Below are 11,061 nucleotides of genomic sequence, written 5' to 3' on the forward strand. Positions count from 1 at the left end.
TTTAGATCTTTTAATTTTATAGGGAACCCTATGTCGTCATATTTTAAAATTTCACTGAAATGAGGATACGATGGTGTTCTACGTGGATTTTGATTTGTTCGACAAGGATGCAGTGCCGCTACGATAGACCACAGGAAACAATATTCGTCGGTATTTTGAATATTTAAAACACCCTTACAATTTTGTATGAATTTTAGCATCAGAATACGAAGTCAAAATACCGATATTTATCGGAGTGTAATTATTAATATTTACTTTTAATTGTAAGACTCGAGAAAGAGCCCAGCCGGACTCTCTTTCTTGAAAATCTCGCACATTTGTTAAGACATTGTTCTTAACGTAATCATTATAAAACTCCTTTAAGTTCGTGTTATAATCGATCACCCGATTTTTAGTAGAGAAATGTTTGATGTCGGTTTCGCCACTTTGAGGTTTTATAAAATCCGCCAAAAATATTACATTGACCTTGATGATTTTATGATTATGAGGATTTATGAATTTACTATAGCTCCGGTTTTAATTCGACTATTGAAGCATGATTCAATATCCAGTCATCTTAGTTGATTATTCTTTTTATCTTTTTTTCCATGTTTAAGTTGTTCCCTAAATGTTTTTATAAGGCCTATATTTGACTCGACTTTAGAAAGGGCTTTTCTGTCATCCGTCGATAGGATTTTTAGATATTTTTTTAAAATAAGAACACATTCGTTTAAAAATTTTATCCTTTTTCGATGGTCATTTTTTGTTTTAATTAACTTACCAACTTCGTTAATTTTGACTACCATTTTGTCACTCAACTCGCCGATTTGTACCATTTTGTTTGCTTACACATATCGTACAATATCTATGCAGTTTTGGTCATTCGTTATATTTATACTAAAATTGATAAATGATGTGCGGCGACTCCTAGGTTAGCCACTTTTACAGATAACTTCTCCAATAATTTTATGATTAGCGAGGATTGGGTCTGTGTGAAATGTAAAATATTTTTCTATACTATTTTTTATTTTTTTTTTAAATCTAAATAAGAGCTACAATTATTGGTATCCCAATCATCTGCTGTGGACGATCCCGTCGGGCACGTTGTTTCCCAAGAACAATTTGATGTTTGTTGCCTTTGGGCTTACTGGGCGTACCACTGCCGGTCCTCTTCAATTTTTTTATTGAACCTTGCTTCATGTTGCTTTAGCTGCTGTTCCTGCCACGCCGGCCACACTTGGGGGTGTTTTTTCCACACGTGGTTTCTGCGGCGCCGCTTAAGCAACATGTGGGATTTATCGAAGGGACAGACAGTTAAATCTTTTGAAAAGAAGAGAAAAAAATAGTCAAATTACACACTTTTCTTCAAAAACTTACAAGCAGCGGAATGGCAGGAAAAAGAACCTTCTTTTATTCATTGACATCTTGAAGTTGATGTTAATACCAGAATACACATATGTCTTCAGTCCGTTATATTTATACTTAAATCGAATAGTGAAGTGCGGTGACCCCGAGGTTAGCTACTTTGTGATAAATTACATTTTTCTAGTTCCGCATACATATAAATATAGCGAAATATTTCACAATAATTGTACACACAATTAATTCAACTATACGTACAGCACGCAAAAAATGAATATTCCTTCTACGTTCATTTTTGGATCTACCAATAAGAAGCAGATGCCGGATAAATTATTGGCTGTGTTTTTGAAAAATGTGTTCAGGTAAGCTTTGTTTCGTTTACTCATTATTTTTTCTTAAAAATAAAATCATAGGTTTGGGAGAAAGGGGGGAAGGGTTGTGAACGGCCCAATTCACCTTTATCTCAATTACTCGCCACGTAACGAAACCGTGGAGGCAAAAGTGAAGCAGCTCCTCGTTCGTTATATGCGAGTGGTTGCGGACAACGAGGAAGAACTGCAACTCTTCCTCAAGGGACTTCAGAAGTTCCCCAACGTCAACCTGTACTCGTCCCCGTTGGAAGTACCGTTACTGTTACCTATCGGTGAAGCGACAACGGGAAGCGGTAGCGGTGAACGAAAAAAGAAACGGTGGTGATAACGGCGCGGCGGACGACGAAGAGCCCTACCTATTACATCTCTAAATACAATATTTTTTGTGAATACCATATTTTTCTTACGAAAAGACCCCTGCAAATTACTGTTTTCTATAAAAAAGCGTATACTACTGGGCGATCTCTCCCTAGACAAGGCTACATATAATTGGCCATGAGTAAAGACCGGCGAAGGCAAATTTAATACAACCTTTCCAAGAGTTTGACCCTGAGCTTTATTGATCGTCATAGCGTAAGCTAAGCGAACGGCAAATTGAAATCGAAGCAACGCGTACGGTAACATCGTATCTTTACAAATCATGGTCATTTTCGCAAGCAAAATAAATCTACCCTTGGACATACCAGTCAATATTTCACATTCTATAACGTGCGGCATGAAGTCAACAGCGCGCATTCTCGTACCATTAAATTGACCAGCGGAAACATCTAAATTTCTTAACAGAATGTACTACAGCGCCCTTCTTGGATTTCATTTCATGCGGAGGTAAAACATCTTGTGGTATATACATATCGTCTTCGATGGTTTTGGGTTCGATGGAATCTATACTATAATAAATAAAAAATTCACCCCGTAATCGTTCTATAATGTCATTAATTTTATAAACAGCTTTATTAGTCGGACATAATATGGCTCTATCACCGAAGAAAATGTTCGACGCAAAATCGTCAAAAACAAAATGCAATAATGAATCCAAATCCGATACATGCAAAAACCACGGCAATTCAATCAAATCGGTTGGCGAAACCCTAACACCCGAAATCTTCACCACCGGTAGCCTCCCCTCGCCAACCTGTAACAACCATTCCGACCAGGACCCCGGAATATCGGAATATAAAACATCCACACACCCTTCGCCATAGATCCATACATTTCAAAGGCATCTGCTGCACCGTTACCCGATTCCCTTTCTTCACAACGGGCAATATTTGCCGAAAATCTCCTTCCAGCACAACACATTTTCCCCCAAAGGGCAAATCCCCATTACACATTACTTCGCGTAAATACCGATCCACACATTCAACGGTATACCGAGGAGTCATCGACGCCTCGTCCCAAACAATCACGCTCGCATCCCTCAGAATTCCACACGCCTCATTCAATAAAGGAAAGCAGCAAAAGGACACATTCGTTACATCCAAAGGCAACTTAAACGCTTTATGAACCCTCGTTCCCTTATACAACAAATTCGCGGCGATCCCAGTCCACGCCACAGCCACCGTCGACTTCTCGAAAAAATTTACAGCATTCGAAAGTATTACGTTATACAAAAACGTTTATTCACCTTCCGTCTAACCCAAGAGAATGTTTTCCCGTCCCAAATGTAATACTCCGGTATTTGATAAAAAAATAACCCTCGAGGAAAATTATCGACAGAATTTAATAAAAAGAACGCTTCTAACTTGGATCTTCTAGATAATAACATTTATAATTCGTTTTCGATATGAATAGGTAAAACCACAATGGAATGAGAACGACCATTCGTCTTCAGCTCCAATAATTTCCACGCTGCTTCCATCGAACTCACATACCTACATTGAAGATAATTTTCTCATCACGCACTCACTACCAGATAAACATAATCATCACCTTTATGAACGTATTTATATAAATACTTCATGGAATGCAAAGACCCACACAACTCGAAATTAATATGACATTGATACTTCGCCAAAGCATACGGATTATAAGGAACAATCCACCTATTAGCTAACTCATACTTGACCGAACTACCTTCTACCACACCATGCCAAGTTACAGTCCTCTTATCACTCGCCGGTCTCCTATATTGGGGACGTTCAGTCGATCCCCGATGTAAAATAGTTACATCGTAATTTTTTTGAGGCAACGCTTACGCTTAGCAAACCTATTACGACTACCACAATGAACTTGAAACTTCTCTACTAAATCAAACAACTTAGGCTGTTCTTTACGATCTGGAATTCTAGCTACGATACACCTAACACACAATAACGCGTTTTACCACAAACTGAAACTCAATTTTACGTACTCGACGCGCGTTTCGCCAACCAAGTTGGCATCTTCAGCAGAAGATTAAAACTAAACTTAATAGAACAGATTCTGTCTATATATATATATACACATCGGGAAGTGGGAGAGGGAATTACGCACTGTTCACGCAACCAATCAGCGTGTATAATGAGCTAAATGGATTGGACCTCTGTCCTTGTTCAGTGCCTTATTCCCTCTCTTAACAATTTCTAAGCTTTCGCAGGCATCTAATTTTCTACTATTATTTACATGTTTAACTAATTTTAAATTACTTATATCTACCTTATGATTATTGTTGAACATATGTTCTACTACACTTGATTTTTCTAATCTACCAAATTTTAAATGAGCTAAATGTTCCTTAAATCTAACTTTGATTGATCTTTTGGTTTGCCCTACATATGACTTGTCCCAATCGTTACAACATATTTGATAAATTCCCGACTTTTCAAGGGTATTTAGTTTATCCTTGGAATTACCCAAGAGATTTTTTAATTTTGATCCGGACTGATAGACACTTCGAAGACCTGAAGACTCTATCAAGTCCACTTGGTTATTGGGGAGAGAAAGGAATTGAGACTACTTTAAAATTTTCCTTATCAGCTTGAAAAGTCGTTGATTTTTGAAGTTTGTTTTTAAATCTAAATTTCCTAATTAACTTGTCGATAAAACTATCTTCATAGTCATTGATTCTAGCCACCTTTTTAATAAGGCTTCTTGCCACCTCAAACCTTTCTTGATTTAAAGGAAATGGTCTATGGACTATAAAATTAAAACTTGTCATTTTATGTTGATAAGCATGGTTAGAATCATTGGTTGTGTATCTTAAAGTACTAGTGTCTTTCCTATAAATGTCAAAAACTATATGATTTTCACTGTTTTTGATAACGAGAACGTCCAAAAAAGGCAACTGCAAGTCAAAGAGTGCCTTCGCTAAGCGGTGACCCCACCACAACGGAACCTAATCGAACTGTCACATTCTACCATGCGCACCGGAGCCATTTGCCCAAAGTAGCAACGCTACAAGATGCTGGTTAATGTAGTTTTCAATGACATTAATTTCGTGCGACCTGGTGGGAATGCTAATTACGTTCTCGCGGTTATCGATGCTGGGGATGTTGTTGTATGAGTGGGATCCGATCAACGCTGGGCTGTATTTTACGCCGAAATATTTAGCCAATTGGGCCGGCGGTTTTAGGTTGCCGAAACCGTCGAAATAGTCGACATCCATGTCCCTTCTTCCCTCATCTTATAGGCTACCCAGTGAGTTCCTCGATTTCGACTCAAGTCCAAATTAACTATACAACACTCTTTCGATCTGATTCGTTCGGGTATGTCTTGCATAAAGACACCCCTGAAATAAAGTATATTTGTGGTAGTGGCAGTGACAAAGAACGCCCCGGCTTTGTGTAACTTATTTATCAGCGTGTTAACGAGGCCTCTTCCGGACGCGAAGTATAACACACTGACAAAATGAAATCACGAGGTGTCTATATATACAGGGGGTGGTTGAATAAGGGTTGTAGTCATGCGGGTGGTGCAACAGAAACTCGCACTCTTGCATCGAAACTTTAGATTTAGGTTTCGTTTTTTAAACATTTTTTTGCGGCGGCGAAAGCAAGAGATGATGTCCCCTAGCCGCCGAGTTTAATTTTTAGCGCGGCGCACATACGCCGTGATTTTGTTATTAGGCAGGCGACGCTCTTGTATTTTCCGGCGTAAACCAAGGTTTCGTTTAAAACTTTTTTTGAGGCGGCGAAAGCAAACGGTGATGTCACTCAGCCGTCGAGTTTTCAGCGCACAAACACGCCGTGATTTTGTCATTCAAGTCAGGGCGTGTCCCAATGCTTTGTTTAGGCGAGCCGAAGGAAAAATATGTTACTCATCGGAACGCGTTGGTAACAAATTTAATTTTAACAATTTGCCGCTGCCGCATGCCTGTTAACAAAGGGCGGTCGACGCGAGCACCTGCTGGGGGCCCGGCCGCACTCCACGCCACACGTTGATTTGGTATTCGACTCACACACACACCAATGCCTTGTTGCCGGGTTACTTCTCGGAATGCATTATCATTTTTTTTAACAATTTGCCGCTGATGCTTAAAAGCGTTACTCAATTGAACGGTAATTTGATTTTAACAATTTGCCGCACGCAGGCTAAGAAAGAACGGGAACGGGCTGTGCTGAATTGGTATTCGACGCCAACGCTTCGTTGCCGGGTTACTCATCGGGACACTGCTGCCGCTTAATAAAGGACGGTTGCCGCGCTTCTCCCTCCCACCCACGGTTAGACGGCCAAGACCACGCAAGACAACGGAGGGTGAGTCATTTTCTTAGGTTAGTGGTGGGGAGGCCCGCGGTTGTAGGGCGCGGGAGGTCCCTCTTGCTGCGGGCGCGATACACCCACTGCAGGGGCAGCCCCGGCAGGGAGCGCTTCATCTCAGCCGGAAGGCTCCATCCACGCAGTCGCCATGCCAAAAGTGAGGTTATGTCTGCTCCAACTGTCTTTAGTCGTCTACTATAAATTATTTGGAGTATGCTTTTTGTAATGCTTAATTATTAAATTTTTAAATTCTGCATTACTTGGTATGCCATTTCTGTCGTATCAAATGATAAATAGTTGAACTTTTCGTTTCAGTGTGATGCACTACTGCTTCAATAGCTTGCTTCTTAGAAAACTGTTTCGAAAAAACACTAGGTTCGTTTTTTTTTGAAAATTTCACTAATTCAATGTTATCCCCAAACTTCTCTTTAACTTTTTTAACCAAAAGTTGGTCGCTTAAATCAACTTCTCCACCAATTTCACGATATCTTTTACAAACTGATGCTATGGAACAGCCATTTACCTCTTGCAAACCCGTTTTCATTTCACTAAATAACTGTAGCAGCGTCTCGTTTTCACAAGTGGAGTATTTTCCAGTAGTTATTTTTACGCGGGACTGTGACGATTCAAGGTCACCGATGGCATGTTCCATCAACAGTGTACCAAAGTTAGTTCTTCGTAAGAGGTCATGTAAAAGAAATAAAGGTCACGCCGAAGAAGTGGAAACTGTCACCATTAAGGTGTACACCTGTAATTAGTAACAGGTGTAGGGGGTCCCCTTAGGTACCTAGGGGTGGTGTCGCTAAATAAGGTGTGTCAACCGCTAATTACACCTGTGTCGAGGTGTGACGTCATAGTGCCTTTCTGGCACCTCCCCTAGGCGAAAAAGTGGTGTCACTGATTAAAAACATTTTATAACGTCATAGTGCCCGCCGCTAGTGCCTTTTTGGCAATTCCACCCCCGCAAGTGCGTTAGTGCCTTTTTGGCAAACTTACCCCCGGTAAAAAAAGGGGTTCGTAGAAAAAATAAATTTCGTAGTGCCTTTTCGTCGCTACGGTGGGGGGGTGCGGGGCGAGAAATTTTTGAGAGCCGAAAAAATCGACCGATGTCTCGGGCGGGATAACCTCGAACCTTCGGATAAACGCCGCCGACGCGCTGTTCCCCTAGCCTAACTCGGCCGACACGTTATCGCGTCGTTTATGCGCGGTGACCTGTTTCGCGAGAAATATCCCCAGACCGGACGCATCCTGCTGAATAGACGCTGAATCAACGATTCAGCCATATAAAATCGACTGCCACCGTTTCCCGTGTAACATTAATGTAGTGTCAAAGCCCTTCGCTATTCACATTAATTGTTCGTTTTTAGTTTTAAGAAAAGCCCTGTTTTTTCGAAAATAAACCTTTTTTAAAACGTACTCCGTCGGCCGTGTTATTTAACTGGCGCTGTGAACAGGATAGTGCAATTTCGCCCTTTATCGGTTTTTCGTTGTGCGAAAGTGATTGTCAAATCTTAGTGCATTATCCGAACAAAAAGAAACCGACTGACTCCACGATCGCAACGGGACTGCTCAGAAATCCTGAAGGAATTTGAAGACCATAGCTCGCTACCGTGTTGTCAGCAGCTATATAGTCAACGCAATTCCCAGCTCCCGAAACAGATCAACGTCCCGACGTTAAGCCCTTCAGCCACGCCTTTATAGGATTTCCTTTGGTTGTGAGCCTCTGCAGCACCAGCTTTATGGATCTTGCCTTGACTGTACTGTAAGTAGTTGCTGAATTGCCATTATTTAATGTCTGACGCTTCCAAACGTTTGAAAAGTATTTTGACACGCAATAGGGCTTCTTTAGGTTTAAGCATTCGTTTAAAAAACGAATCGGATATCTCCGATAGTGATTCTGAAGATTTGAATAAATCATTAACGCCTATTCCAGAGGATTTAGTAGATTTGTTAGATAGTTTAAGTATTAGCAATACAAACGAAATGGAAAACCTTAGATTCCATACTTCACTTTTACCCACATTTTCCGGAAATCAAGATCATTTAGAGAGCTTTATTTTGTCTGTCGACGAATTTTATTCATTATATTTCAACACTAACGAAGATCAAAGAAAGGTAGTTTTAGCCGCAGTAAAATCGAAATTAGTTGACGATGCTAGAAGTTTTCTTCTCGCGAGGTCGGATTTAACTACTTGGGCTTCTATTAAAGATGCATTACGCCAAAAGTTTGGTGATCCTATAACTTATCCAATATTAATGCAACAATTGCAATATATTAAAATTAACAAAGGCAAAAACATTTTGCATTTCGTAGAAAGGTTAAAAACTTTTATTCAAAGAATTATTTCAAAGATTCAATGCGAAGTAGAAGATCAAAACTCAAAATTAATTTTAATTACGCAAGTAGAAAGCACATCAGTACTTATTTTAACAGCAAATTCTCCGCATACGTTAAAAACCTTATTAATGTTACAAAGACCCCAGACACTTGACGCCGCTTTTTCACACGTGGTAAACTATAATATGATAGAGTCTCAGGTTAACTTTACAAACAGTAATTCAAACCTGCACGCGTCGTCACCCAGGCAAAATAATGGTAGCAATAATTTTAAACCGTTTTGTAACCAACAACCTGCCTTCATCCCACAGCCAAAACCTTTTCCCAGTCAACCGATTAATATTCAACCCCGACCAGTTCAACGACATTTTCCGACGAACGCCCAAGTGTTTGGTAAACAAGCCAAACCTATAACTTCCGCTATAGGACCTTCTCGCACACATCCGCAGAGACAAGCCCCTCAAAATTACACTAATTTCTTCCAAAGGACAGGACCGAGAAACTTTGTTTCTCAAGAACTTCACAATGTCGAAATTCACCCCGATTATGACCAAACCCCATCCTATCAAACCTCGGAACCCTTTCAAAATACTGAACATTATGATCATTCCCAGATTTATAACGGCGAACCCGTTCATCACGACTACAACCTTTCCGACCCAAATTCAGATTTCGATAATAATGTCGAAAATAACGAGGAAATTCCCGAAAATTTTCAGGACGTAGCCTCCCATCTAGAATTAACTTAAACAACATAGAGCAAAAAATCGAACTTCCTTATTTTTACCTTCCTGAAAAGCAAATCACGGTACTCATTGATTCCGGCGCCTCCGACTCAATAATTTCGCCAAAAACAGCCAATTTAGATCCACTAAATCCATTTATTGAACCCTTTGAAGTTACGGCATGTAAACAAGTATACAAGGAGGATAAAAATTTAAAAATTCCACTATTACAAGAACTAGGGATTAATTTAAATTTTAATCTTCGTGTACTAAATTGGCATAACGATTTTGAAGCGCTTATAGGAACCAAAGATCTGAAAAAATTAATTGCATTGATTGATTACGAAAATAAAATACTTACTTTACAAAATATTAAAATTCCATTTTCACTTGCCTATAACAAACCACTGCATCAACCAATCAATAATTTTAATAGTAAATCTTTACTTATCCCAGTTAATTTCGAAAATGGAACTGCTCTTCTCCCTTCGTTCCGTATTAATGAACATATAGTTCCCGATTCATTAGTTGAAGTAAATGACGGATTTTGCAAAATTCCAAACCCAGTACCAAACGTTTCAATTAATTTCCACCGAAGAGTTAGGGTTATTCCTGAGGATCAATTCGAGCTATTAAATCCCCCTTTCGATCGCCCCTCGAAATTCAACCCTGAAAGTCAACTAAGGCTTGATCACCTATCGCCTTTAGTAAAAAATCAAAACTCTTGCCCCTATGCCACGAATATAAAGATATTATGTATCACGAGGATTGTGATCTTACTTTTACGAGTCAAACTAAACACGTCATTCGAACGAAAGACGACCGGCCAGTCTATGTAAAATCCTTTAGACACCCACCAAGTATAGAACTTAACGTCAATCAAACCAACGATGCCTCCGACACCCGATCCAATGTCCCTAATGTCGACGATACAGTCGCCAATCTTAGTGACTTCGATCTCGCCGATTTCGTTCTTAACGAAAAATATAATGATATAACAACCGACACCGTCAATGCTACTACCCAACCCGAAGAACAAACAAGACGTGACGTAATAGATAATGTCTCCGACGTCACCTTTCATTCAAACAATGACACACGAGGAAAACATCTCCTAATCTCCGAACTACCCTTAAATTACGCTACAAATCGCTTAGTCATCGACTATGGCCAAAAATATAAACATACATTCTCCAAACCTTTTCAGAAATATCACCACTTCGTTCGTATATTAAAAGAGGACAGGATTGAGCACATCAAAAAAATAATAAAAGAAATAATAAAACCTGATGTCGCTTTCACTATTTTTATTCCCAATCACGAACTTAAAGTCGAATTCGAAAGAATAGTCTCCGCAAATTTAAACGCTTCAGCAAAACTTCTCATGTCAAACTCTTACGTGACAGACGTAACCAACCCTGAGCAAAAAAAAGATATTATTTCTAACTATCACCAGAGCAATCATAATGGCATAACGGAAACCTATCATAATATCAAACAAAAATATTATTGGCCAAAACTCAGGGATGCAATTACGGCATTTATAAATAATTGCGAAATTTGTCTACAGAATAAATATGAAAGACATCCGTAGTAGATGTATAGTGCCGAT

The 11,061-nt window shown here is 39.5% G+C and overlaps 1 protein-coding gene across 1 annotated transcript; it reads left to right on the forward strand.

The window, feature by feature from the left end:
• Nucleotides 1-961: 961 nt before the first annotated feature.
• On the forward strand, nucleotides 962-4,130 carry LOC132695547 (uncharacterized). The gene is made up of 2 exons (XM_060659857.1): nucleotides 962-1,703; nucleotides 1,755-4,130. Exons 1-2 carry the CDS (start codon nucleotides 1,612-1,614, stop codon nucleotides 2,035-2,037), a joined length of 375 nt encoding a protein of 124 aa, XP_060515840.1. The 5' UTR covers nucleotides 962-1,611; the 3' UTR covers nucleotides 2,038-4,130.
• Nucleotides 4,131-11,061: the final 6,931 nt, after the last annotated feature.

The sequence above is a fragment of the Cylas formicarius genome, unplaced genomic scaffold (genome assembly GCF_029955315.1).
Source record: "Cylas formicarius isolate icCylForm1 unplaced genomic scaffold, icCylForm1.1 PGA_scaffold_12__32_contigs__length_19106922, whole genome shotgun sequence".
Lineage (NCBI taxonomy): Eukaryota > Metazoa > Arthropoda > Insecta > Coleoptera > Brentidae > Cylas > Cylas formicarius.

Coding starts and splice junctions, on each gene's coding strand:
- LOC132695547 (XM_060659857.1), top strand. CDS start 1,612: ATGAATATTCCTTCTACGTTCATTTTTGGATCTACCAATAAGAAGCAG. Junction 1,704..1,754: donor TTTTTGAAAAATGTGTTCAG/GTAAGCTTTGTT, acceptor ATAAAATCATAG/GTTTGGGAGAAAGGGGGGAA.